Raw genomic sequence first — 27064 nt, forward strand, 5'->3', positions numbered from 1 at the left:
CGTGACTCCCGTGAAGGGTGGTTTAAAGTATGGGAAAGCTTTTTGACTTCGAAGTCCGAAAGCATGGGTCCAGGGGCTGCTTGTCAGCTCTTTGAAGGGCTGTCCTTCAGAAAGGAATGAGGCTTGTCCTGTGTCATTTGTTGGGGAGGAGTGGGACCAGAGGTGGAAGTTCCAGGGAGAAATTTTAGCTGGCTGAGGGCGAACTCTGTGGGAGAGCAGGGAGGTGGTAACCCTTTCCCTCAGAGATGGAACGTTCTTCAATTCTTGCTCACCTCGATACCCCAGAACCCACACGCTTTATTTATATATGAATTTTCTTATAATCTATTTTCTATCCAGTTTCAGAGCACTTTTAAAAATAACTGGGTTAGGCACTTACATATGAGCTCCTTCTCCTGCTCTGACTCAACCGTCTGTCTCCTACAGGGTAGTACTGTGGTCGTGTGGCCACGCTGCTAACGTGCTTTCTGTAGCTTTGATTCCAGGCCCCAGCATGCCAGGGGGTTGGGCTCATTAATATGGTGTAAATCTGCCCTTTCAGCTGTGTTACCTGAGGCTTGTTCCTTAACCTCTCTGGGCTTCTGTTTTCTCCCATGTTAACTAGACGTGATGACATTGTCATCCACCTGCCAGAGTATCATGGGTATTGATGTGTTAACGGGTCCTTCACTCAGGGCAGCCTCCAGCCTGGCGCACTGCGTGGTCGCCCCGGCTGCAGGAGCCCTCTTGCAGGTGGTCCTGCTTTTGTCCTTGGCCACCCCATGTCGGCCCCCATTTAGTCTGTTCAGCACTGCAGCCAGAGGGTATTTTCAGTCTTAGAGCCCAGGCACCCTGAGGAGAAGACAGTGCCCTTGCAGTGGCTTCTGGACACATGCTGCTTCTCTCGGGGGAGGAGGGGTGTCACCCACCACCCTCCTCGCTCAGTCCTCTGACCTCCTGGTTCCGACACCATAGAGGCACATTCTCGCCCACCCTCCCCTCCTGAGGCTCGGTCCTTTCTGTTCCCCCATCCTCAATGCTTTTCCCTCAGGATGGCTGCGTGGTTCATCCCTTCTCCTCCTTCCAGTGTGGATCAGAGGTCACCTTCTCAGGGAGGCCGGCCACTGCCTTTCGAATTGTCACATTCCATCCCCAGCACCCTTGGGTTTTTTTATGCCTGTCTGTGCTTTCCGTTCATTTCAGTTCTTGCCTCCTGGCCTGTCATAGGGTGCATTTAATTCACTTATTATGGGTCCACTGGTCGGGACAGAAGCTCCATTGATTTCACTCCTGGGCATTGTGGGAACTTTGTAAAGATTGTTGATTAATTCACTAGAGGAGAGAGAGTTACATTGTATTGATAAACACGTGTTGCACTTGTACATTTTCTGGAATCTAGGTTGGGCAAAAGTAGGTTTACAGTTCATACGCAAAGTAAAATAAGAAGTGACGACACAAGAAGAGACTCTGTTTTGTGTACTTACAGCGGTAAGCCTACTTTGGCCCTGCCCTGTCTGGGACCGTCAAAGCCCTGGTTCCAGGACAGCCCATCTGGATGCAGGTCACTGTAGCAATGGACTTGGTCACTCTGGTTCAGAGCAGGCCTCTGAGACGGACTGGGCGCTGTGACGGCCTCATTTCAGAAGCGGCCTGGAGGCTTGTTCCCGGCAGAAGCTTTGTCCTGGGGCCCCGCTGTGATTTGCTATAGTTTCTTACGGTCTTGCCTTCTTGTTCCTCAGAGTCCAGTGATGCTTTTATCATCCGCTTTGTTTGCAACGATGACGTTTACCCGGGAATCGCCAAATTCCTGCACCAAGACATTGACTCTGCCCATGGGATCCGACACACTTACTTTGAGTTTGAAACAGGGTTGGCCTGTGTACCTTCTCCGGTGGATTGCCAGGTCACGGGTAAGGCCTGGAGAACCAGATGCTGAGAGGCCGCTCAGAAGTGTGTGTGCGCATGAGTGAGCATGTGTGTGATTGTGTATATGTGGGAGTGCATGTGCACATGAGTGTGTGTGTGTGGTGTGTTTTAATACACTGGCAACATGTCATTTGTGTTACATTTTTTTTGAATGATGTCTGGATTTGGAATGTTTTTCTTGAAGAAACATTGGGATAATTAAAGTGTTAAGCTATATTTTGGGGTTAGAAGCTTCTTAGAAAGAAAGAAAAGAACTTGAGGAAAGAAACCAAATACACTCACTATCAGAGCTTCTTGAGGAACAATAAGTGAGGATAAAGCTGCATCAGGCGCACCCCAAGATGCTAAACAGTGTCCCCAGCACCCCTCATGTCTGTGGGTGGGTCCCCGCCTCCGTGTCAAGGGTGCTTCATCATGAACCGCAGCTTTGCAGGTCAGGGTGGGTGTGAGTTTCAGTAGGAAACACCCCTGGGCTCCCCTCGGTCCTCCGTTTTTCTCCATTACGAGTGCCCGGTTGGGGTTGACAGGCCATACATATTCCAGAGCTACCGGGAAAGGCTGGTACTCAGTGTGTTTCTCTGTTTCAGACCTCGCCGGGAACGAGTATGATCTGAGTGGCTTAAGCAAAGTCAGGAAGCCTTGGGTTGCTGTGGACACTTCAGCCGAAGGGCAGAGGAGAACTTTCTACCTGAGTGTGTGCACTCCCCTCCCATACATTCCCGGATGCCACGGTGAGTTCAGAGCACGTGACCCGCCTTCTCTCGGCCTTCCCTCGCCCCCCCCTTCGTCCCCCACCCCAAAACGTGTCTCTGGCTCTTCCAGGCAATGCAGTGGGGTCCTGCTTGGTGTCGGAAGAGAACAGCTGGAACCTGGGCGTGGTGCAGATCAGTCCTCAGGCCGCAGAGAACGGGTCCCTGAGCATCGTCTACGTCAACGGTGACAAGTGTGGGAGCCAGCGCTACTCCACCAGGATCACGCTGGAGTGTTCTCACACGTCGGTGCGTGCGGCTCCATTCCTCGTGGCCTCTGATCACTGGGTCTCCTATCGAATTTAAAACTTGCCTGTGATTTCATTGTGGTGTCTAGGCCACTGTAGGGTTTGACTGGACTGTGTTATTTTCAGCTAGATTTTATTTTTTTTCTTACGAAGTGAGAAGCGGGGAAGGAGAGAGACAGAGTCCCGCATGCGCCTGACCAGGATCCACTCGGCATGCCCACCAGGGGTTGATGCTCTGCCCATCTGGGGCGTTGCTCTGTTACAACTGCAGTCATTCTAGTGCCTGAGGCAGAGGCCATGGAGTCATCCTCAGTGCCAGGGCCAAGTTTGCTCCAATGGAGCCTGGGCTGCGGGAGGGGAAGAGAGAGAGGGAAAGGAGAGGGGGAAGGGTGGAGAAGCAGATGGCTCTTCTCCTGTGTGCCCTGGCTGGGAATCGAACCCGGGACTTCCACACATTGGCCGACATTCTACCACTGAGCCAGCTGGCCAGGGCTTTTCCACCAGGTTTTACTTGGTTAATGAGTGCTATACGTATTTCTCAAGGAGATTAAAAGTTGAACGTTAATTGTTATATCATTTGCCTTTTTTTTTTTTTAAGTAATTAAAAGGAAGTGAGCTGTTGGTTTCCATTCTAGGGCTCGCCAACATTTCAGCTTCTGGATGACTGCGAGTACGTGTTTGTCTGGCGGACGGTGGAAGCCTGCCCCGTCGTCCGCTCAGAAGGTGAGGCCCCACTCACGGCCGGTGTGAGCGTCCGACGGACCAGGTGCTCTGAACAGCGCCATGGGTGGGAAGCCCTATTATGGTGGTCCATATTCAATGAAACACTTGCTAGTGGACGGATACTTTCTTTTGTTTTGTCTTTTCTTTTGACTGTTACCTAGGGAGGTTTTTTCAGTGACAGATGACATATGATACTGTGTTAGTTTCAGGTGTGCTGCGTGGTGATTAGAGATGAGCAGGTAATTTCGTGTCCTGGGGTTGCTTCACTCCTCTGCATCGCCCACTTTACCAGGGGTGTTTGTCCCATGTGCCTGGGTTGACGGGTCACTGGCCCCCCACACTGGAGCACATTAGTGGGGGTCTTGTTTGGTGTGATTATGTGGATCTTCACCATGTTCATTCTAGAAAGCTGTTTGCCAGGCAGTTTGTGTTGTGTGTACGTAGATATGTACATGTAGAAACAAAGTAAGATAAGGTGAAAATATGTATGATGCCTATGTGAAGGTGGTCCTGGTTTGATTAAACATTATTGCAGCATTGTGCCCGCAAGGACAACCATGTGTGTAATCGCGGTGGCCCTGCGCCCACGTGTCCTTGCAGGGGACAACTGCGAGGTGAGAGACCCAAGGCACGGCCACTTGTTCGACCTGAAGCCGCTGTCCCTGAACGACACCGTCGTGAACGCTGGGGAGTACACCTATTACTTCCGGGTCTGCGGCAGGCTGGCCTCCGGTGCCTGCCCCCTTGGTGATGGCTCCCGGATGATCTCTTCGTGCCAGGAGAAGCGAGGGCCCCTGGGCTTCCACAAAGTGGCAGGTACCATGGGCTCTCTCCTGTCCTTGTAGCAGCGGAACACCGGGGCCAGGTGTGGAAGGCGCCACACAGGAGAGCCTCTCTCTCGAGGAGGGGGAAGGGCCGCTCTGTCATTGTCCCCAGGGAACATCGCGTCCACACGTGTCCACTTGTGGGTTTCCTGAACCAGAATGTGCGCTCAACAAATGTGACGGTTTCAGCCAGTTTTGGATTCTCACCTCTCAGTTCTTGTCTTTATTGCAACATGGGGACCCCTAAGCTAGCCTGTAATGGCTGTTCTGAGGTCATACTTTCTAGAATGGAGTCCCAGGGACCCACTGACTAAAGAGCTTGGCTCTCAGACTTGCAGGGCAGGCTGTTGGGTCATCATGCCGTCTCAGCAGCGGGGAAAGTGGCCATAAGCTGGAGGACGTTTAAAAAGAGAAGTAGCTGCTGTCCTCTGTGGGCAGCCCCCTTCGGGGCCACACAGAGGGAATGACATGTCTCTGCCCATGAGGCTGAGGAGTGTTTGTCATCTGTCTCGTGGTTGGTTTGTCATGTCGCAACCCTGGTCGCGAGAAGCCTGGTTGTACTCGTCCTGCTGCAACGTGATGGAGCAGGGGACACAGGGCCCGTTGGCCGGGAGAACTTGGTTGTCTGTTATTCAGGGTGCACGACACTGAGTGCACTTGTCATGATGCACGTGGCTGCCTGGGGACCCCCCGGATGGGCCTTCGTTTAATCAGCTGCTCCTTGAACAGGTCTCCTCACTCAGAAGCTGACCTACGAGAACGGGCTGTTAAAAATGAACTTCACCGGGGGGGACACATGCCATAAGGTGTACCAGCGCTCGACCGCCATCATCTTCTACTGCGACCACAGCACCCAGAGGGTGAGCGCAAGCGGCCCGCAGGGAGTGTCCGTGGTGGCGGGAGGGCCACCGCCTCCCCCTCGCAGTCTTGTCTTTATAAAACGAATCTGCTGTCTGTTGTCACACGTCCCACTGAATGTAGTTTAAATGCACTCCTTGCAGAGAATGTGTCAAAGCCTTGATCGGTGTATGTAAATTTCAGTGAACCTGTTCATTCGTTACTACCCCTGTCCTTACAATTCAGCAGGGACATTAACGGCAGTTTCCCGTCTTGTGTCTGTGTGTCCCTGTCCACCTTCCCAGCCGTTATTCCTCAGGGAGACCTCAGATTGCTCCTACCTGTTCGAGTGGCGGACGCAGTATGCCTGCCCACCTTTTGACCTGACAGAGTGTTCCTTCAAGTAAGTCTGTGCCTGTGTTGTTAATGCCTTTTTTGGACAGTTGACAGCTTGATCGGGTTTTGCTTTCATGGCTAGTGGTCTGGGGGTGTGGGGTGAGATGGGCCAGGTGATTTTTCTATGTCTGAGTTTCTTAGCAGTAGAATGAGGGGCTGGATTATGTTAACCCCCCCCCCCTCCAAAATTCTTTACAACTGAGTCTGTGGTAATTTTGTGTTAAGGTACATGGGATGTCCATCACAGTCAAAGCAGAAAGGCATGCACGGTTCACAGGTGTGAGCGAGGTAGAGTGACCAGGACACGACCTGGCCTCTGCTCTCCTCCCCTCGGCCACCGCTTGTCTGGGGCACAGCAGTGAAGAAGGCCCTCCCTGCTTTCCTCTGTCAGGGTTCAGACCGTTCATGTCATGTGTGGTAACACTAACAGTTCACCCGCTGTAGTCCCAGGTATTCTGAAGAATTAAAACTAATAAATAGCATCTCCAATATTGTGTAAATAATCGCTTATGCTGGCAATACCACATGGTCTGATTGTTCCTGCTGAGAAATGGCAGTGTCCTGTGTCACTCCGACTGCTCCTTTGGGAGAAAGTAGGCTGTTAGGTCAAAAGATCCCCTTTCCCTTGTTCTGTAAGTTGTTCCAAAGCCTCAGGCTGTCTGTACTGGTCTCACTGGGGTACGGCGTGCGCCCGCGTGTGCACCGGTGCCTGAGTCAGTGAATCAGCCCCATCAGGCAGTGGCGGGCACAGCCTGTCGGCGCCTGCTTCCTGTTCTGGCTCCTTTCATCATGGCTGCCTGGTCCTGGGATGCAGACCACGCTTGCATTGGGAAACATTGCTTAGTCGTTTTAAGGGAGTCTGCAGACTTCTTGGTCTTTCTTTGAAAAAGCTTAACTTTATCCAAACCCTAATCCTAGCCGAGTACACACTCCTAGATTAATTGTTCTATGGGTGTTTTCAGTCAGCTCTTTGAAGCAATCCGTCACCCTCCCGGGCAGCTGCTGCTGTTCAGAGAGTCTGCCTCTATCAGCTGTTTCCATTCCTTTGTAGATCAGCTGTCGTTTCTGTACTTATTTTTCTTGTGTGTGTGCTGCAGCCTCAGCATGATTTGTCTAGGTGTGGATTCATTATTACGTACGGTGCTTGGAAGTGGGTGCTTTCCAGATACCAAGATGCTTCTCTGTTCCTGAGTTCGGAAAATTTGCAGCTGCCGTGTCCTGGAATGTTGGCTCTGAACCTGTTCTGTTCTTTTCCTTCAGAACTTCTGTTAATCGTATCTCACGCCTTTTCACTCTGTCCATGTGTCTTTTGATATCTCTTTCCATTGGTTTTGCCTACTGTAGTCTATTTCCGTAGACCTGTTTTCCAGTTTGTTGATTCTCTCCTGAGCTGGTTTCAATATGCTGTTCTGTTAGTTGCCTCTTAAAAAAATTTTTGTGGCTTTTTTCATTGTAGGAGTTCTGTTTGATACCCATTCTAGTTTGTGATTTCTTTCCCCAACCCACCCCAGTGTCATATTCTTTTATTATAGTTTCAGCTCCTTCTTGTAGGGTTTTAACGGTTTTAAACATGTTGGTGTCAGATACTCTGTGACCTGAGGTTCTTGAGGTTCTGATTCTGCACACGTCGGCATCGCCTGCCGATTACGTATCGGTTCTTGCCAGCTCTGTCTGAGGCTCCTTTCTCACGTCCCATGTTTGGTCCATCGCCGTCCAGTTAGCTCGAGTTCTCTGTCTGGAAACAGTGCCCCGCCCTGGCTCAGGCTGCCTTCGTCTTGTACCTGCATCTCTGCGGTCACCTCCGAGTTGTCTCCCTGCTTCTTCTGCCGCCACACAGGGGACTTGTCCAGGGCAGTGACTGGAATGGTCCTTGAAAAATGTACTTCCCATTAGGCCACTCTTCTGCTGAAACCCTTCAGTGCCGTGGTTCTCCTGTCTTGTGTGGAACGATATATAGGCTGAAGTTCTTAATATGAGCTGAGAAACCCACACGGTATTACTGTGTGTTATCTCTGACCTCGCTGGCTGACCTCTGTTCTCTGACGGCTGCTTCACTCCCTCACAGTTGCTCCGCTCTGGCCGCACGAGGCTCATTGCTTTTCTTTGGATGTTCGAGGCTCAGCATGCCACAGGCCCTGTGCTCGTGCCTCAGCCGGTGCTGTTCTTTACTGGGCCCCTGAAGCCTGGCTGTTCCTTGTCTTTCTGAGTGTATTCAGAGGTCACCTCATTGAGGCCTGCCTGCTCTGACCACTTCACAGCTCCCCTCACCCAACTTTATATCCCCCTCCCTTACCTGTCTTCTCTGATTTATTCATAGCTCTAACTGCTGTCTGATACTCGTACACTTAAAAATGTTTCCTGTTTACAGTCTTTCTCTTCCACTGTAATTTCAGCAACCTTCATAAGATAGGTGATTTTTAATTTGTTTTGTTCACGATCCCCTCAGCTTAGTACCTTGTAGTGTGTTGAACAGATGAGTGCACTTCCTTCTCCTTTGAGATGCTCGGATCTAAGGAAGTGGTGTCCACGATTGTTCCTCTGTCTTCCCTGGACCTGTCACTCCCTGAGGACCGAGTGCTGGTCTTCCTCACTGTTGACACTACGCCTGGTACATAGAGTGCTGGCTCTCTGCAACCATCTTCACTTGGGGTCTGTGCAGTGAGTAAACCATTAATTAGCCTGAGCAGGGGGGTCAACACCAGCCCATTTTAACTGAACTGGCCGTCGGTGGCCTCAGGTTTGACAGCAGGCGGCCTGCACATGAGAGTGGCGGTGCTGGGGGTGCTCGCGGTGTCTGAGCTACTTAACCCATCTTCTCAGTGACCTGGGCGTGGCGGCCACTCCCGTTCCAGGCTTGCTGTTTGGAGACTTGTTCATCTATTCCTTTGAACTACGTCTTGACGGTTCCGGAAGTTGGGTTGTTGCTGATTCTGGCTCTTGGTGGGGGTGGCCGCATCTCCGGTTCTGTCCCTGGGGAGGGAAGATGCGATTCCCAGGGTGTTGGGGGGCCAGACGGCACCGCACCCCAAGCCTTTACGGATGGCGTGCTCCAGACTCGGATGCCCCTGAGCCTGACTGTGGTGCTTTCTTCCCTGCAGAGACGAGGCGGGCAACAACTTCGACCTCTCGCCCCTGTCACGGTACAGTGACAACTGGGAAGCGGTGACGAGCACCGGGGCCACCGAGCACTACCTCATCAACGTCTGCAAATCTCTGTCTCCACATTCCGGTCTGGGTGAGTGGCCTTGAGTGACTTGTGGTCAGTGCAGGGGGCAGTGAGTAGGCACGGGCTTCTTCGAGGGCATGAGGTTTGGCCCGTCTCCGGCGTGTCCCGGGGTGATTTGGTGCCCAGGGTTCCCCTGGGAACAGGGTTGTGTCTCTGAACGTGAGGAGGGGAGGAGGGTCGAAATAACCGTGTTGGCGGGGTGTTCTCAGCGGGACAGGAAGGAAGGGGATGTGGAACAGAGACGGGGTGTGCCTGCTGCCCACGTGGAGAAGGACGTGGGTGAGGGGTCTCTGTACGACGTAGGAACCAGCTCACCCAGACCTTCGTGCTGATAGTGAGGACCCCGGTCACTTGCACGTGGGACTGGGAGCTGTCTGCAGTGACCACGGTGCCATCTACAGCCTCTTGAGTCCTGCAGACTGGTCCTGATTTCTCAGAGTTTTATATCCCCCCCCCGTGTGGGTCCACTCCACAGGGCTCGGTGTTTCACCTATAAAAAGTGGTTTTCCTCCTCCGTGTGGTTTGAGGCCACAGACCCTCCCCGTTGCTCTGTGCCGGGCCGACTGGTAACACCGTGATTTAATTTATAGAGTAGAACTACTTCTTTATCCAGGACAGATGGCACAATCATTTTGGGGACTGCAAAGGTGGCAGAGCTCTTGGTGCCTTCTTGATTAAAGATAACACACGCATGCAGGACATTCAGTGTCCCCTTGGGTCCACCTGGGCATTTCAGTCTCGTTGGTTTTGAAGCTCAGAGGTGCTTCTGGTTGTTACACCTTGGACTCTCTCCACACCCCATGCCTGTCCCAGCCCGTTCTGGTCACACAGCCTTTGAACAAGAGAGAACTCGTGTCACTGCGTGTGACTTATGTAACAGAAATGGTTGATTGCAGAGCGACTGTTAGAATGACCTGTGCAGCGTGTCTGATGTCACTTGCCAAGGGATGTTCACTTCTAGACTAGAGAATGATGACGAGTTGACTGGCTTGTGTCCCCTGTCGCAGCGACGTGTCCTCAGGAAGCGGCCGCCTGCATGCTGATCGGTGCCAAGGCCGTGAACCTTGGCAGGGTGAGGGATGGTCCTCAGTTGAAAGATGGCATGATTGTCCTGAAGTACGTCGATGGCGACTTGTGTCCAGATGGGATTCGGAAGAAGTCGACCACCATCCGATTCACCTGCAGCGAGGACCAAATAGTAAGTGACGGAGCCTGGCCCTGGGGCGGCAGTGTTGAGGACAGTGGGACCTGAGGGGCCCTCCCCTTGGGACGCAGGCTGACAAGCTCAGTGACTCGGCTTCTCAGTGCTGGGAGAGGGCAGGCCGGGCTGGCCCTGTGGTCCTGGAGCTCCGTTATTCCCCAGCTCCTGATACGCCTGGCCTGGCAGTCTGGTTTCAGAACTCACTGGTTCTTTGTGAAATGTGATTCAGGTCCCCCAAGGCTGTAGAGAACATCGATACTGGACACCACGCCCTGGGTCTTCCGGGGGCTGTGTGGGAGAGCGGGAGGCTCGAGGGGCCTGGGCCGTACACAGCTCTCCTGCTTCTCACCCAGTCGGTCACCTCGGTTCGTTACCACGCTCAGCTGTTCACCCTGGTCGTGCCCAGTCATGTTGGGGGTCAGAGAGGAGAGGTGTTAGGCATCGTGTTTGGGGCACGGCTGGTGCACCGTGACGCATGGGAAGGGGACCCTGTCCCTGGATGGGGGCTCTGGGCAGCTCGGCAGCGGTGGGCTACAGTAACAGCATCTCAGGACTGCTCACCAGTCTCTGCGTGGGAGGTTAAGGGCAAGGCACGTGGTTTGTGGAAGAGCAGGCTCGTACCCAGTCTGAGAATGAGGTCTGGCTGGGCAGCCGCTCCGTGTAGGGCTGAGCACCCACTCTGTCCAGCTGTGCTTGGCCGGCCGAGGTGGGCGGAGCAGGGACGAGGGGTGATCAGGCTGGGCCAGTCCTCAGGGTGGAGTTGTGGCTGAGGCTCCTCTTGGGCAGACAGTGCGGGCGCTCAGCCTAGGCGTGGGGTTGCTGGGTCTGCATGGACCCTCAGCTCTGTGACAACGAGAGGCCGGGGCAGAGGGAGACAGAGCCGTCGAGCTGTGGAGGGAAAAGGGGTGGATTGGGAGGGGCGGCGGGTGGGTGAGTGCCGGGCCGGCGTGGCCTGCGGTGATGTGGTCACGGAGTGTATCTGAGGACAGCTGGGACGAGAGTGTGGAGACAGGCCGGCATGTCACAGCCAGTACGGTGGCTGGATTCCTAGAATGAACGGCGGGTCTTCTGTCTTGGTCATGATTTCAGTTCACCTGGTTCTCAGAACGCTATCACTTATCCGCTCATTTGTAGCCCCCGGTAGCCCTCTGGGCCTCTTTGTCCACTTTGTCCCCAGCCCCTGTCCTGTGTCCTGTGTCCTGTGCCCTAGAGCCAGAGAGACCGTCCTGGTCTCCCCCTTCAGGTCAAGTTCTGGCTCTGGGTGTGTCCCACTCACCCTGTGTGTGTGAAGGAAGCCCCAGTGGATCTCGGGAGGAAGTACCGACCCTCGCTGTCCTAATTCTGCCTTGTTCCCTGGACATCTGGGCAGGAGCTGGGTGCGGGTGGTGTGGAGCACACAGGCCCCGTCTCGTGCACGTTACATGATGGTAAACATCAGACGTGTGTCTTGTCAGCGGCCCCCTGTCCTGTCCTCTGCTCTAGAACTCCAGACCCATGTTCATCAGCGCTGTGGAGGACTGCGAGTACACCTTCACCTGGCCCAGTGTGGCCGCCTGTCCCCTGCGGGCCAACGTGCATGGTGACTGCCAGGTCACCAACCCCGCCACAGGTGAGACACAGCCCTCCCTACAACCGCACGGCAAGGAACAGTCACCCCTGCCACAGTGAGGAATACAGTCACCTCCACATTGACGAGCACAGCTACCTCCCCCACAGTGAGGAACAGTCACCCCCCACAGTGAGGAACAGTCACCCCCACAGTGAGGAACACAGTCACCCCCCACAGTGAGGAACAGTCACCTCCACATTGACGAGCACAGCTACCTCCCCCACAGTGAGGAACAGTCACCCCCCACAGTGAGGAACAGTCACCCCCCACAGTGAGGAACAGTCACCCCCCACAGTGAGGAACAGTCACCCCCACAGTGAGGAACACAGTCACCCCCCACAGTGAGGAACAGTCACCTCCACATTGACGAGCACAGCTACCTCCCCCACAGTGAGGAACAGTCACCCCCCCACAGTGAGGAACAGTCACCCCCCACAGTGAGGAACAGTCACCCCCACACAGTGAGGAGCACAGTCACCCCCACAGTGAGGAACAGTCACCCCCACAGTGAGGAGCACAGTCATCCCCCACAGTGAGGAGCACAGTCATCCCCCACAGTGAGGAGCACAGTCACCCCCACAGTGAGGAACAGTCACCCCCCACAGTGAGGAACAGTCACCCCCACAGTGAGGAGCACAGCCACCCCCACAGTGAGGAGCACAGCCACCCCCCCCCACAGTGAGGAGCACAGCCACCCCCCCCCACAGTGAGGAGCACAGCCACCCCCCCCCCACAGTGAGGAGCACAGCCACCCCCCCCACAGTGAGGAGCAGTCACCCCCACAGTGAGGAACAGTCACCCCCCACAGTGAGGAGCACAGTCACCCCCACAGTGAGGAGCACAGCCATCCCCACAGTGAGGAGCACAGTCACCCCCACAGTGAGGAGCACAGTCACCCCCCACAGTGAGGAGCACAGTCACCCCCCACAGTGAGGAGCACAGCCACCCCCACAGTGAGGAGCACAGCCACCCCCACAGTGAGGAACAGTCACCCCCCACAGTGAGGAGCATAGTCACCCCCCACAGTGAGGAGAACAGTCACCCCCACAGTGAGGAGAACAGTCACCCCCACAGTGAGGAACAGTCACCCCCACAGTGAGGAGCACAGCCATCCCCACAGTGAGGAGCACAGCCACCCCCCACAGTGAGGAGCACAGCCACCCCCACAGTGAGGAGCACAGCCACCCCCACAGTGAGGAACAGTCACCCCCCACAGTGAGGAGCATAGTCACCCCCACAGTGAGGAACAGTCACCCCCCACAGTGAGGAGCATAGTCACCCCCCACAGTGAGGAGAACAGTCACCCCCACAGTGAGGAGAACAGTCACCCCCCACAGTGAGGAACAGTCACCCCCACAGTGAGGAGCACAGCCATCCCCACAGTGAGGAGCACAGCCACCCCCCACAGTGAGGAGCCACAGCCACCCCACAGTGAGGAGCACAGCCACCCCCACAGTGAGGAACAGTCACCCCCCACAGTGAGGAGCATAGTCACCCCCACAGTGAGGAACAGTCACCCCCCACAGTGAGGAGAACAGTCACCCCCACAGTGAGGAGAACAGTCACCCCCACAGTGAGGAACACAGTCACCCCCCACAGTGAGGAACAGTCACCTCCACATTGACGAGCACAGCTACCTCCCCCACAGTGAGGAACAGTCACCCCCCACAGTGAGGAACAGTCACCCCCCACAGTGAGGAACAGTCACCCCCACACAGTGAGGAGCACAGTCACCCCCACAGTGAGGAACAGTCACCCCCACAGTGAGGAGCACAGTCATCCCCCACAGTGAGGAGCACAGTCATCCCCCACAGTGAGGAGCACAGTCATCCCCCACAGTGAGGAGCACAGTCACCCCCACAGTGAGGAACAGTGAACCCCCCCCACAGTGAGGAACAGTCACCCCCTCACAGTGAGGGTCCCTGTGCAGCCCTGCGCGGGGGAGCAGTGTCTGGCCTGTGTGTGCTCAGCCTCTGCTCTGGGCTCTGCCAGCCCTGTTCTCGTGGCTGCCCTTGCAGGCAAGACTGGCTGTCTCCCTGACAGCCATGCTCCCGACTCCCGTGTCTGCGGATGCTGTCACATCAGCTCTAGGCTTACAGAGCTGGTTACAGTCAGCGTCCATGTTACCTGTCACAGTACACCTGGGACAAGGACACATGCCCTGAGTCTGGCTGGGCACCTGGAAGGTGCCGGTGGCTCTTCACTGGCTGTGGCCATGGTGCCAATGAGCCTGTCCGAGCCCCAGGTGTCCCACTGGAATTCCAGTGGCTGCTGTGGCTCAACTCCAAAGGGAGGGGGTGCTGGGAGGCGCTGTTTCCTGGGGAAGAGGAGCCGTTTAACGACTCTGAGGACTGGTGGCCTCTTCAGTCAGGAGCACTTCTGGGGCCATCACAATGAGAGGGGCGGGGTTTCCTGGTGAGAAGTCAGAGATCTGGACGGCCACGTGACCCATGCACTGGTGACGGGCTCCCCGGTCTCAGGCTCCCAGAGTCACAGCGTCCTGTTCCCTTGCAGGGCACCTGTTTGATCTGAACTCTCTGGGTGGTAGAGTTGGACATACAGCCGCTTACAGTGAGAAGGGGCTCGTCTTCATCAGTATCTGCGGGGAAAATGAAAACTGCTCCCCTGGCGTGGGTGAGTGCTGTGACCCCGGCCTGCATCTGTCTCTTGTCCCTGAAGTGTCTGGGGTCCCCAGCCTTCGCATCCCCCCCGGCCAGAGAACTGAGGAGACGCCAAGGTCACGCAGCGTCCACTCCTGCAGCGGGCCACTCACGGGGGGGGGGGGGGATAACGCAGCCGTACGGTGTAATACTAGATGTGTAACATTTGTTAAAACATATTGGACACAGCGTGACAAGTGCTGGCTGTGCACCTGAAAGTCTGGGTTGGCAGAAAGCCGTCACCAGAAAAACTGCTATTGGAACCCATGCCTGTGTGTCTCTCCTCGCCCTTCCCCCGGTGCAGGGGCCTGCTTCGGGCAGACCAGGATCAGCGTGGGCCGTGCCACCAAGAGGCTCGCATACGTGGACCAGGTCTTGCAGCTGGTGTATGAGGAAGGGTCCATGTGTCCTTCCAAAAATGGCCTGAGGTACAAGAGTGTGATCAGTTTCGTGTGCAGGCCCAAGGCCGGGCCCACCAACAGACCCATGCTCATCTCCCTCGACAAGCAGACGTGCACACTCTTCTTTTCTTGACACGCCGCTGGCCTGCGAGCAGGTGGTGAGTGTGTGGTGGGCACATATGGCCTCTGAGGCCAGCGTGGACGTGCACCAGTGACACCACCAGTTTCCCCGCGGGGGATACCCAGCGCCAGGTTACGTGAACAAGCATTTGGGGACATGAATTCACCATTTGTGCTTTGTTGTTGTTGTTGAGCTTTTAAACTTCTTGGGGGTGACTCTGTGGTGAAGAGAGTTTTACTGTGGACCCCAGCGAGCTCTGCCCCCCTCTTTTGACAGACGGAATGCTCCGTGAGGAACGGCAGCTCCATCATTGACCTGTCGCCCCCTCATCCACCGCACCGGGGGTTACGAAGCATACGATGAGAGCGAGGAGGATGCCTCTGATACCAACCCGGACTTCTACATCAACATCTGCCAGCCGCTGAACCCCATGCACGGGGTGGCATGTCCCGCAGGGGCCGCTGTGTGCAAGGTGCCCGTGGACGGGACCCCCATTGTAAGTGTGGGAAGTGCAAGGGTGGAGACGGTGTTTTTGCAGGCTTTCTCACAGTGCACCTGCCTGCTGCGCTTCTGGGTTTCCCCGGAGAGCCGCTCGGGCAGCAGGCGGGGAGCAGCGGCCTGGGGCTGTGATGTTCTGTAACCGGGGTGGGGTTTGTGTTTTGAGCTATCAGCAACGGTGGTCGCCAGGAGGTCCCTGAGCTGTGTGGGGAAATGTGAACACAACATGTACAGAGACACACTTTTGTGTTGTGTTAGGACGTCTCAAGGGTGACCCAGATGGAGAAATTTTATAGCAAGTGCAGGAAAGGACATCGATGTGGATTGCTTGCTCTCTTTGATGTGCATGCCTCGTGTTGTTAAAAAGCTCAGGAAATGCAAGCGCTTTCTTTAGGATGTGCCTGATCATTAAGGGCCCAGAGAGCATTGCTAATATAGCTAAGTAGTTTGCCTCGAAAGCTCTGGGTTACTCCCAGCATTTGTTAGTAGAGGCTGGGATCTTCTAAAGTTGTTTTCATGTGTTTTCTATTCATGTGTTGTCAAATCCTTGATGGGTTTTAGTATTTGAAATGCATTTCAAATGTGGTGTATGTCTATCTGTAGTCTTCAAATAGTGAGCCCTGTTGTAAGATGTCTCGATGTCCTTTTAAAAGAGGGACATCGTGACATGTGAGCTGAGAAATTGCCTGTGAGGTGACTAATAGCCGTGGCTGCATGGGACAGGAGGGCCCAGATAAGCAGGTTCTAGAAGGAGATACTTTTGTGTCATCAAGCCCAGTAGTGTAGGTGGGGATCGTGATGTGAGTCACTTTCTCAGAGGCTCAATGTGCTCTATTATTGCCTGGCTACCCTTTTTCAGATTTTTAAAAAATGGTAGTAAATGCTCTTTATCAGAGGTGTTGTGTTTTTGTGGCCTGACAGCGCCTCACAGTGGTGGGTGGAGAGTGGTGCAGCTTCATGCTCAACAGGGGCAGCAGGCATCACACTCCCAGGCACCAGTCCTGGCCCCTGTCCTTTCTTTCCTTCACGCGTTCATTTACTCCGCAAGGAATACTGACAGCCTGTGCGTGCCGCTGTTGTCCTGGGCTGAGGTGGCGGAGAGCAAGGCTGTGGCTTCCTGGAGGATGCGCCAGGGGCACCACTGTGGGGGCACGGGAGGTCCCAGTGCAGCGTGGGGCACACATGGGGAAGGGCTCCTGCCTTCCACTGTCGGGTCACGGAAGGCCGTGCGGCATTCTCGATGTCTCAATGGGACTGGAGAGAGAAATGCCTGTGTTCTGGAACCTTTGAAAACTGTGGGTAGAAATACAGCCATTATTACTAACCATAGGGTGAGCACTGAAGACCCCTGGAAAACTTTGAATTTCTGGTGTAGCTTTTGAACGTCAGGACTTGCCAAGAGATTTGCTGTGAACTCAGTTTCTTGACTCACTAATGTTCAAGACTGAGGAGGTGTGATTTTCGCAACTTTGTATTGACCTGGAAAGCAATGGATTTCTTGAAACATTGTGCTTTTTTCTGTGTCTAGGATATTGGCGTTGACACAGGACCTCCGATCCTCAATCCCGTGGCTAATGAAGTTTACCTGAATTTTGAAAGCAGTACGCCTTGCTTGGCGGACAGTCATTTCAACTACACCTCCCTCATCGCCTTCCACTGCAAGAGGGGCGTGAGCATGGTAAGTGGGCTGTGGCCACAGCGGGAAGTGGACGCGTCAGCAGGGGGACCTGCCGATCCCGTCTCGGACCCGAGGGTGCCCGTAGTCGTAGTGCCCGCCCTGGACCACATGGTTCCGCCCGTGTGCGTCTGGGTGCTAGGATGAATGAATATCGTGGTGGGCAACCCCTCCCTGAATTCGCAGTGGAGGTCTTGCACTGAGAGGCTTACTGTAATTAACATAAAAACACGAGCAGCCTGAGTGGAGGAGTGGTGTTCAACTTGACTGATGCATGAAAGGGTCATACTTTTCTTTTGACTGTAACATTGGTGATACATTCTTTTTTTTTTTTTTTAATAAATTTTTATTAATGGTAATGGGATGACATTAATAAATCAGGGTACATATATTCAAAGAAAACATGTCTAGGTTATTTGTCATTAAATTATGTTGCGTACCCCTCGCCCAAAGTCAGATTGTCCTCCGCCACCCTCTATCTAGTTCTCTGTGCCCCTCCCCTCCCCCTAACTCTCTCCCTCCTTCCTTCCCATGTCATCCACCCCCCACCCCTGGTAACCACCACACTCTTGTCCATGTCTCTTAGTCTCGTTTTTATGTTCCACCAATGTATGGAATCATGTAGTTCTTGTTTTTTTCTGATTTACTTATTTCACTCCGTATAATGTTATCAAGATTCCCACCATTTTGCTGTAAATGATCATCTGTCATCATTTCTTATGGCTGAGTAGTTCCATAGTGTATATGTGCCACATCTTCTTTATCCATTCTTCTGTTGAAGGGCTTTTTGGTTGTTTCCATGTCTTTGGCCACTGTGAACAGTGCTGCAATGAACATGGGGCCTACATGTGGTCTTCACGTATCAATGTTTCTGAGGTTTTGGGGTATATACCCAGTAGAGGGATTGCTGGGTCATAAGGTAGTTCTATTTGCAGCTTTTTTGAGGAACCACCATACTTTCCTCCATAATGGTTGTACTACTTTACATTCCCACCAACAGTGAATGAGGGTTCCTTTTTCTCCACAGCCTCTCCAACATTTGCTATTACCCTGTCTTGTTGATAATAGCTAATCTAACAGGGGTGAGGTGGTATCTCATTGTAGTTTTGATTTGCATTTCTCTAATAACTAATGAAGCTGAGCATCTTTTCATATATCTGTTGGCCATTTGTATCTCTTCCTGGGAGAAGTGTCTGTTCATGTCCTCTTCCCATTTTTTTATTGGATTGTTTTGTTTGTTGTTGAGTTTATGAGTTCTTTGTAAATATTTGGATATTAGGCCCTTATCTGAGCTGTTGTTTGAAATATCATTTCCCATTAGTTGGCTGTCTGTTTATTTTGATATCAGTTTCTCATTGCTGAGCAAAAACTTTTTATTTGATGTAGTCCCATTCATTTATCTTTGCCTTCACTTCTCTTGCCATTGGAGTCAAGTTCATAAAATGTTCTTTAAAACCCAGGTCCATGATTTTAGTACCTATGTCTTCTTCTATGTACTTTATTGTTTCAGGTAAAAATATGGAACGCTTCACGAATTTGCGTGTCATCCTTGCGCAGGGGCCATGCTAATCTTCTCTGTATCGTTCCAATTTTAGTATATGTGCTGCCGAAGCGAGCACGGTGATCCATTCTTATTAGGACGTCTGACAGGTTTTTCAGCAGCTTATCACGTCCAATTCAGAAGTTAGCAATCCAAAGGAGGCCCCCAGAATCAAAATAGGTTCAGTGGGGTTGTACACGTGACTTCTGAGGAGGCTAGTGACTTCTGTTGTGTGGGCATTTAAGAATACTATTTTACTATCCATCTTCGCATGGGTTTTCTCTTGACATCCCCTTTGCGAAGGAGAGGTAGTTAGGAGAGGGTAGCCTGCACTTCCCTGTGACTTAGACCAGCTGGCAGGCCTGTGTCACACAGCCCTGCAGTGGCTGTCCGATCCCTGTCTATAGCTCTTGGGTGGACTTCTTGCCCCAGGTGGCCTGGCTCCACCACCCTCTACCTGTGAGTCCTTCTACACGAATGGACTGAGGCTGCCTGTGGGCTGGATCTGTCCCACTTTACGTAAATATACAGAGTGTTCGTAAAGTCATGGTGCACTTTTGACCAGTCACAGGAAAGCAAGAAAAGACGATAGAAATGTGAAATCTGCACCAAATAAAAGGAAAACCCTCCCAGTTTCTGTAGGATGATGTGGCAGCATGTGCGCATGCACAGATGATGATGTAACACCATGTATACAGCGGAGCAGCCCCCATGGCCATGCCAGTCGAGATGTGGACGGTACAGAGGAAAGTTCAGTGTGTTCTGTGGCTCGCTAAATTCGAATCCGTGACCAAAGTGCAACGTGAATATCGGCACGTTTATAACGAAGCGCCACCACATAGGAATAACATTACTCGGTGGGATAAGCAGTTGAAAGAAACCAGCAGTTTGGTGGAGAAACCCCATTCTGGTAGGCCACCAGTCAGTGACGAGTCTGTAGAGGCTATACGGGATAGCTACCTAAGGAGCCCTAAAAAATCTGTGTGTGAGCCCACATCGAACTGCACTGAATAGGTATGAAACTGGGAGAGTTTTCCTTTTATTTGGTGCAGATTTCACACTTCTATCATTTTTTGATTGCTTTCCTGTGACAAGTCAAAAGTGCACCATGACTTTACTGACACACTGTATATGGATACATAGTCTCATCACAGAAACATTAGTGCCCTTGGTGACAGGACACTCTGTGTGAGAAATGGAATAAAAATATGTGGGGTGGGCAAACGTGGGTTTACAGATGGGAGTAGGTAAGAACAGTTTATTTCTGTAGTATCATTTATTAAATATTGTGGTGTTTCCCCTGAGAACAGTGAACCCACGTTTGCCCACCCCTGTACATCCCCATTCCCTCTTACAAGGCCGACAGTGTGAGTGCCAAGGCTCAGCAGACCCTGGGGGTTCGGGCGGTGGCCCCAGTTCTCTGAGGTTTCTTGCATTTTCAGTCAGATGGCTTTCTGATTTCTGGGCTGTGGCAGGTTCGTAAGGGGAAGGGAGCCGGGGCTGCCAGACGGGATGTCGAGAGTTCCAGGCAGTGACCAGGCAGCAGCCCGATGAGGAGGGGACAGCACAGTGATGGAGTGAGGGGGACACCAAACCATTCCTCCGGGGTCTTCCTGTGGGGAGGCCCAACCATGTCAGAGCCCTTGGCCAGGACCCTGCGCACGTGTTGTTGGGCGAGGGGTGCCTTGTTCTGGAGGCGAGGTGGAGTGTGTGCAGCCAGCTCTGCCTGCCTGCCTGCCTGTGTGTGTCCGCATGTCTGCGGGTGCCCTGTGAGGGCCACCTGTTCCCTCACACCGTCAGGGGCAGCAGTGCCCGCTCAGCTCCGAGACGGCGCAGTCCTGCCGTCCACGCGCTCCCTGGACCTCGGCCTGTCCTCTGAGCCTGGGCGGTGGGTGTGTCTGGTGACGAGGGCTGTTGTGCCGGTGTTTATTCCCATTTTGGAAAGATACTAAAGCGCTTTTCTTCCCCTGCGGTTTTTGTCTTTTGTGGAAATCCTTTTTCTACTTGAGTTTCTGGGAAATATGTTTCTCAGTAATAACAAAGAATAAGAAATTCCCAGCTGGTTGTCTCATCTGTTTTTGTGGCTGTTGTGAGCAGGGGGACGAGTCCAGGGGCTGGAAGTACTCGGCCCGTGCACCGTCCGGCTGGGGCCGGTCTTGCCCTCAGGTTCTGGGAACAGAGGCGTGAAGATGCTGCTCGTGAATGTCGAAGGACATTCAGTTTCACACAGTTGTCTGATGTGACATTTAAAACCTCCCCGCTTCTTCCCCGGCAGGACACCTGGGTCCTCTCCCCAGGTGCAGTGAGGGTGCCTGCAGTCCTGGTGGCCTGGGTCTCCGGCGCTGGTGCTTGGCCAGCAGGGCAAGGAGCCACGCCTGACACAGGTGGCCAAGCTCTGTTTTCTCCTTCCTGACAGGGTATGCCTGAGCTGCTGTGGAACAGCGACTGTGACTTTGTGTTTGAGGGAAGACCCCGCTGGTCTGCCGGATGAGGTGAAGACGGACAGCTGTTCCCTGATGGACGAGCAGCTCTACTACAGCTTCAACTTGTCCAGCCTTTCCAAAAGCACCTTCAAGGTAAGGCCGCGCCCCAGACTGGGGGTCAGTGGGGTGTGTGCAGCGGCCTGCGGTCTGTCTGTTGTCCACTGTGTTTTGGTGATGTGACGTCTGTGACCACTGAAGGACATGTGGCCACCAAGGCCGTGCATGGAGGGGTGGTGGTCTTAGCTGCCGTCCTGGGTACATGGCGGGGTCAGTCGGTCGGGACTCTGGGGTGTGTGGTTAACCAGCCATTGCTAACAGTTGAGATGTGTCTCTCAGTTCAGAGTTTTCCTTCCTTAGGGCAGTGTGAGGGGCACTGACCATGTCAGGTCACCTGGGGGCCTTCACATCACAAGTGAAGAAGAAGAGGTGGCTTGGGACGTGTTTGTAACCTCCCCATGGGGCAGTGCCAGGTCTCGTGCAGCTGGCAGAGGCCATGTGGAGTTCCACTTTGGGTTCAGCTTGGCTTTCAGAGAACGAGGCAGCCATTTCTCTGACCGCCGAGGTGAACTCGGGTGGAGAGAGCTAGGAGGTCCCCTGTCCCCTGACTTGAGCACATTTGAGCCAGCTTGGAACCTGTCTTGCTCCCAGCCAGCATGTCATGGACTGTCCGTAGTGTTGATGAGGCCGTGGCCATCTCGGGTTACTGTTGGGTTTCTAGATCTCTAGACCTGTGACCTTGTCCTGTGGCTGTGGACCATGCCCATGAGACCCGAGCCTCCCTGGGGGCAGCTGGTGAGGGGTGAGCTCTGATCTGGGTGCCGTGGGTCTGTTTTGGAGACCTTGGGCAGGCACAGGTCATCCAAATGGGGGCACAGCAGATGCGCGCCTGCAGGGCAGGAGGTGAGGAATGTAAGTTATACGCTTAGTCAAGGATCACCGCTCTGTTCACTAACTCAGTCCTCACCACTCCTGGGTGTCAGGTGGGATATGTCTTCAGGAAGGGAGCGAGCAGCCTGTTCCAGGCCCAGCTGCACAGGGTGGGCAGCAGTGTGCATTGCCCGTCGAGGCCGGAGGATGCAGGCGGGTCCAGGGTGGAGGAGGCGAGTTCCAAGCTCGGCACAGCGAGCAGGCGCCGCCCCACGTCCCCCATGCGTGGCCTCCCCGCACACCTCCTGCACACACCCCCCCATGTTCCCCTCCCGCGCCTCCTCCCCCGCATCCCTGCATGTGCCCCCCTCTCCACAAGCGTCCCCTATGTGCCCCTCCCAGCATCACCACACGCTCCTCCCCATGCCTCCTCCCTGCAGTGCCGCCCCTCCTTGAGGCTCACTCACAGCCACAGTGTTGTCGCCTCCAGGTGACCCGTGTCTCGTGCACCTACAGCGTGGGAATGTGCGGCGGCTGGCCTGGTTGAGGGTGGCTGTAAGGATGGGGGTGTCTGTCTTCTCTTGGGGAGGAGGGTGCCTCGTTTAGACAGCTGGCATCCATGAGGCTGGATTTAGGCACCAGATGAAGCTGTCATTCTAAGTTACGCCAAGTTGCCCTCCAGGTAAAAACTGCGCAGCAGGGTGCCAGGCCCATTCCTCATAAAGGTGACACCAGGCCTGGCCGTGGGAGGAGACGGGAGTGAAGCCCCGTCCCGCAAAGCCAAGACCTAGGTGGAACCTTGGGTCATTACATCCCAGCAACCCGGGGGCAGCTCAGGCCTTGAAATGCTCTCCGGCCTGTGAGCCGCTTGTCACACTAACGAAAGGCCCAGTGGTCCCAAAGGTGGTTTGTGGTGACCCTTCTGTAGGAGTCTTTGGTTGGCGGTTCTAGGTCCTCAGTCATCGCACCAGGCAAAGCACAGCGTGTCAGGTTGGCAGTCTGGGTCATGCCGATGTTGTTCTCCAGAAACTGAGGACGGCGACCCCTGCCTGTTCCCCTTTGTGTTCAATGGGAAGAGCTACGAGGAGTGCGTTCTGGAGAACCGCGTGAGGCTTTGGTGCGCCACAACTGTAAACTATGACCGTGACCACGAGTGGGGCTTCTGCAGACAGTGTAAGTAGTGGAGCCCTGCGGTGGGCAGCACGGGCTTTGTTGGAGATGGCGTACTTTCTAGGCTGGTTTTGTGGGACTCTCGGCACCCTTGTGGCTCTCCGGGTTAAGTGGCAGTAATTCTGTAGTACATAATTCTATTACTTGTCAGTTCTGTCTTCTCTGAAGAAAGGACGGTTTTGACCCTTCCGTGGAATACATTACATAACCATCTGTGTAGAACATGGCAGAGCTGACGGGCACTTGCTGGGCGGTCAGCTAGGTGCACTCACCAGCTAAAGATACTTGTGTCCCCTACCAGTATTCAACACTGGTCATTCAGAGTCCTGCCTCAGCAAAATGACTCCTTGTAGTGGGTCTGCAGGGGGGCAAGTGAATAATCAGGAATAGTGGGGGGGTCATGGGGAGCCGACCCAGTGCCCTCACTCCTGCAATGTTTAGACACCCGCGACATGAGAGACTCCTGCTAATGTGTGTGAAACAAATTGAGGCGAGTTCTTAAGGAACATGAGAGACAAAGGCACGATTCTTGTACGTGGTCAGGGAGCAGAATGATGTACGTAAGTTGTAAGTGTTAAGTTTCCCAGGGGTTACCAGGGTCTTGCTTTGAAGCTCATCCTGACAGCACTCTTCCGGTCTATGGATGATTCTCAGATGTTTTTAAGTCTTTGCGGTCATCGTCTTGTTACTTTGCTTATTCATCTTTGGTGCATTTCAGCTTTGAGTACCTGTCCCTGGGGAACTGTGCTAGTGCTGTGGGGTTGTTAAGAAGTACAGTAAGAGGCCCTGGCGGGTTAGCTCAGTTGGTTAGAGTGTCATCCAGAAGCACCATGGCTGCGGGTTGATTCCGGTCGGGGCACATATGAGAAGTGACCACTGAAGGCGTGACTAAGTGAAACAACAAATTGAATGCTCTCCCTCTCTCTCTCCCCTCTCTAAAATCAATCAGTTAAAAACAAAAGTAGGGCAATAAGGGACACTTGGTCTGTTGAGCTGTGAGACCCATGTGGAGTAGCGTGGATGGTGGTGCAGGTGGCCGGGGGGGGGGGTGGAGCTGGAGGTCAGCGCATAACACTGGCCGTCTGTGGCCTGACTGTATCCCCCACTGCTCCCCAGCGAACAGCTACAAGACGTCCGCCATCATCTTCAGGTGTGACGAGGAGGCCGAGGTTGTGAGGCCACAGATCCTGAGCGAGACTCACGGGTGTGAGGTGATCTTTCAGTGGAAAACAAAGGTGGTCTGCCCTCCCAAGAAGATGGAGTGCAAGTTCATCCATGAGCAAGACCTACGACCTGCGGCTGCTGTCCCGCTCACTGGGTCCTGGTTCTTCGTGCATGATGGGACCTCGTGAGTACCCTCCGCCTGCCGGCCGGGCCCGGGGCGGGCCTGTGGGTGCTGGGCCACCTCCAGGGCTGCAGGCGGGATGGGCCGGGAACCAGATGCTTCTGTGTTCTGGGAGGCAGAGCAGGGGTGTCAGGCATGGCTTAGAGCAGAGGTGAGCAGGGCCGGAAGTGTCAGAACCCAGAGAAGCTGACGATCTGCTGGCCCGACCCGGTTAGGTTCGGTTTGATTTGTGGTTTGAGGGGCACCCGTTGGATGCTGGGTTTCCTGGAGCTGAGTCATTTCTTCAGCTCTTAGGCACGAAGTTCTTGGGCCGTGCTGGCCCGAGGCTCATTAATTGTACTGACCACTCCAGGTGCAGGGTGCCGCTCTCGTCAGACGCTCTTAATCCTTAATGCTTGCCTTAGAGCGCAGTGTGGACTCGCAGGGCTTGTCACCTTTGAGGTGAACCGTGCTCCAGGATTTGAGCTGTGTCGCCTGTCCCAACGCAAAAACCCTTCTAAGCCACGTGCGTCTCAGGGTGGACACTCTAGCTCGGTGTTCTGCCCCTTCTTTGGTGGGGGCCACCTTCTGTTGTTTCTTGCAAAGCGGTGTTTGTGATGCATTCGAAGGTGCTGGGCCGCTCTCTGGTGAGGGGAGCAGTGGCTCTTTTTGCACGTAGCAGGAAGAGCTGCCCTGCATGAGACAGTGTGGAGGCTGACCTCTCCCTGCCTCTGTGTCGTTCCTCAGGTATTACATCAACCTGTGTCAGAAGATGTATAAAGGGCCCCTCACTGCTCTGACAGGGCCAGCATTTGCAAAAGAGCTCATCTGGGGACGTGCAGGCACTGGGGCTGGTCCACACACAGAGTCTGGAGGTCGTAGGTAAGGCCCCACCCGCATCTGAGTGGGCAGGGGAGGTGTCTCCAGTGACCAGCCGGAGGCAGCACACCTGTGGATGAAGTTCACGTGTTGTTCCCTCATGACCGTTTGTTTCTCAGCTCCCCTGGCAACTCCTGGAATGTTAAATAAGTGCTACTTTGTATTCTGTGTGTTTAGGGTTCAGCTCTCTTGGGCATGGTACTTCCCTGTAGGAAAGCGGCAGTGTAGGGTCCCTGGAATCCTGGCTCCAGGGGTGGGTTGAATGACTGAGTCTGCAGGTACACATGCGAGGGTTTGTGTAGGAATGCCGGACAGTTACGCGAGAACTGGGTGAATGTCATTCGGTATGTATTTGTAGTGTCCTGATGGTTTGAGAAACAGTAATGAAGCTCTTTTTAGAAGGGTTAATAGGAAATTCATCTTGCAGTTGGTGTCAAGGGAAAGATTTACTCTTTGCTACGTAAATGGAGCAGGTAGGGCTTCCTTAGTTTAGAACAGTTGGGGTGTGTGTGGGGGCCAACAGAGAAGAGACATTATTCACCTTTTTCTGTTAGAGCAGAGGCCTTGAGCTTTCTTGATTGGGCCCCAGGTGACTTGAGATGGAGAAGGGGAATTCTAAGAACCATTGTCACCCTTGATGAAAGTCACATCAGATCCTACAGGTTGAAGAGCTAGAGTTGCCCTGCCCAGGGAGTGCCCCCTTTGAAGACTCTGGTCACTGCTGCCATGCTCTGCTCGCAGAGGGTTTGGGGGAGGCCAGCCGACTGAGAAAGACTAGGATATTTCAGGTGTAACCGAAAGGGTAACTGGCAGGCATCTGGTTCCCGACACATCAGGGGAGATCTTGCTCTTTGATCCTGACAGGACAGCTATTGAAGGGCAACCACTGTGTCCCCCTGTTTGTTTAGGGGCACACTCATACCAGGTGGAGAGATGGCCTTTCTGTCCCAGGAACTAACACATAGGAACAGCTGTGCATTTTGTGTGTGTAACCTTCACAGCCCTGTGGGGGAGGAGTCAGGGTCCACTTCACAGGGTGGGCAGCTGGGGTGTGGTGGGGAGTGGACTGCCCGACCAGTGAGGGGCGTCTGATGCTGTTTGGCTCCGGCTCCAGCAGTTGAGGAATTTCTCTTTACGGCAGTGTAGCTCTTCCAGAGCTCACACAGAAGCCCAGTATTTCCAGGAAATCCTGTTAGGTGTGGGTTTGGCCGAGGACACTGTCAGTGGTGGGTGGTGCACCCCGCGACCTCGGGCCGTGTCCCTGGAGAGCCCTGGGGAAGCTGGAGCCACAGTCCCGCTGTTTCCTGCGTCCTGTGACCCAGGCGTGTGTGTGTGAGCCAAGCTGGGCTGGGGTGTCCTTCTGAGTACCCTGCCTGTGCCCGCAGCCATCATCTGTCTGCCTAGCCAGGAGCTGGGCCACCCCCAGGCCACCTCCAGGCAGCAGCTCCCGTGGCTGGGCACCAGCAGGGTTAACTGGTCCTCACTCTTCTCTCAGATCCTGCAGGTGACTCGCCATTTCACTGACCATGTTCTTTTCAGGAGCACAGAGATCTCAGGGTGGAGCCTGGAGCTGGGCAAACCAGAGTCCCCACCCCCCAGTTCTCTTTGTAGGGTGGGGGTAGCTCCTGTCCCACTACCGGGAGGCTCTGATGAGGGGATGTGTTAGGAAAGCACCTAAAACAACCCAGAAACTGCACAGGATGTAGAGACAAGAGCTGCCGTCGGCGG

General features: G+C 54.0%; 1 protein-coding gene and 1 non-coding gene across 2 annotated transcripts in view; one reads left to right on the top strand and one right to left on the bottom strand.

Moving 5' to 3' along the window:
* IGF2R (insulin like growth factor 2 receptor) overlaps window positions 1-27064 on the top strand; it is a 109115-nt gene that overhangs the window by 72408 nt on the left and 9643 nt on the right. The window contains 27 exon segments of the mRNA XM_066248472.1: window positions 1719-1889; window positions 2493-2636; window positions 2728-2903; window positions 3538-3625; window positions 4226-4441; window positions 5179-5309; window positions 5592-5689; window positions 8781-8917; window positions 9916-10106; window positions 11592-11718; window positions 14233-14352; window positions 14683-14908; window positions 14910-14937; window positions 15177-15221; window positions 15223-15396; window positions 16927-17076; window positions 21030-21076; window positions 21078-21189; window positions 22454-22491; window positions 22493-22542; window positions 22545-22596; window positions 22598-22633; window positions 22946-23136; window positions 24250-24481; window positions 25205-25245; window positions 25248-25271; window positions 25274-25339. Coding sequence (XP_066104569.1) covers window positions 1719-1889; window positions 2493-2636; window positions 2728-2903; window positions 3538-3625; window positions 4226-4441; window positions 5179-5309; window positions 5592-5689; window positions 8781-8917; window positions 9916-10106; window positions 11592-11718; window positions 14233-14352; window positions 14683-14908; window positions 14910-14937; window positions 15177-15221; window positions 15223-15396; window positions 16927-17076; window positions 21030-21076; window positions 21078-21189; window positions 22454-22491; window positions 22493-22542; window positions 22545-22596; window positions 22598-22633; window positions 22946-23136; window positions 24250-24481; window positions 25205-25245; window positions 25248-25271; window positions 25274-25339 — 3111 coding nt within the window.
* On the bottom strand, window positions 18586-18692 carry LOC136316492 (U6 spliceosomal RNA). The gene has a single exon (XR_010727724.1). It is a non-coding gene; the product is annotated as a U6 spliceosomal RNA (small nuclear RNA).

The sequence above is a fragment of the Saccopteryx bilineata genome, chromosome 12 (genome assembly GCF_036850765.1).
Source record: "Saccopteryx bilineata isolate mSacBil1 chromosome 12, mSacBil1_pri_phased_curated, whole genome shotgun sequence".
Taxonomy (NCBI): domain Eukaryota; kingdom Metazoa; phylum Chordata; class Mammalia; order Chiroptera; family Emballonuridae; genus Saccopteryx; species Saccopteryx bilineata.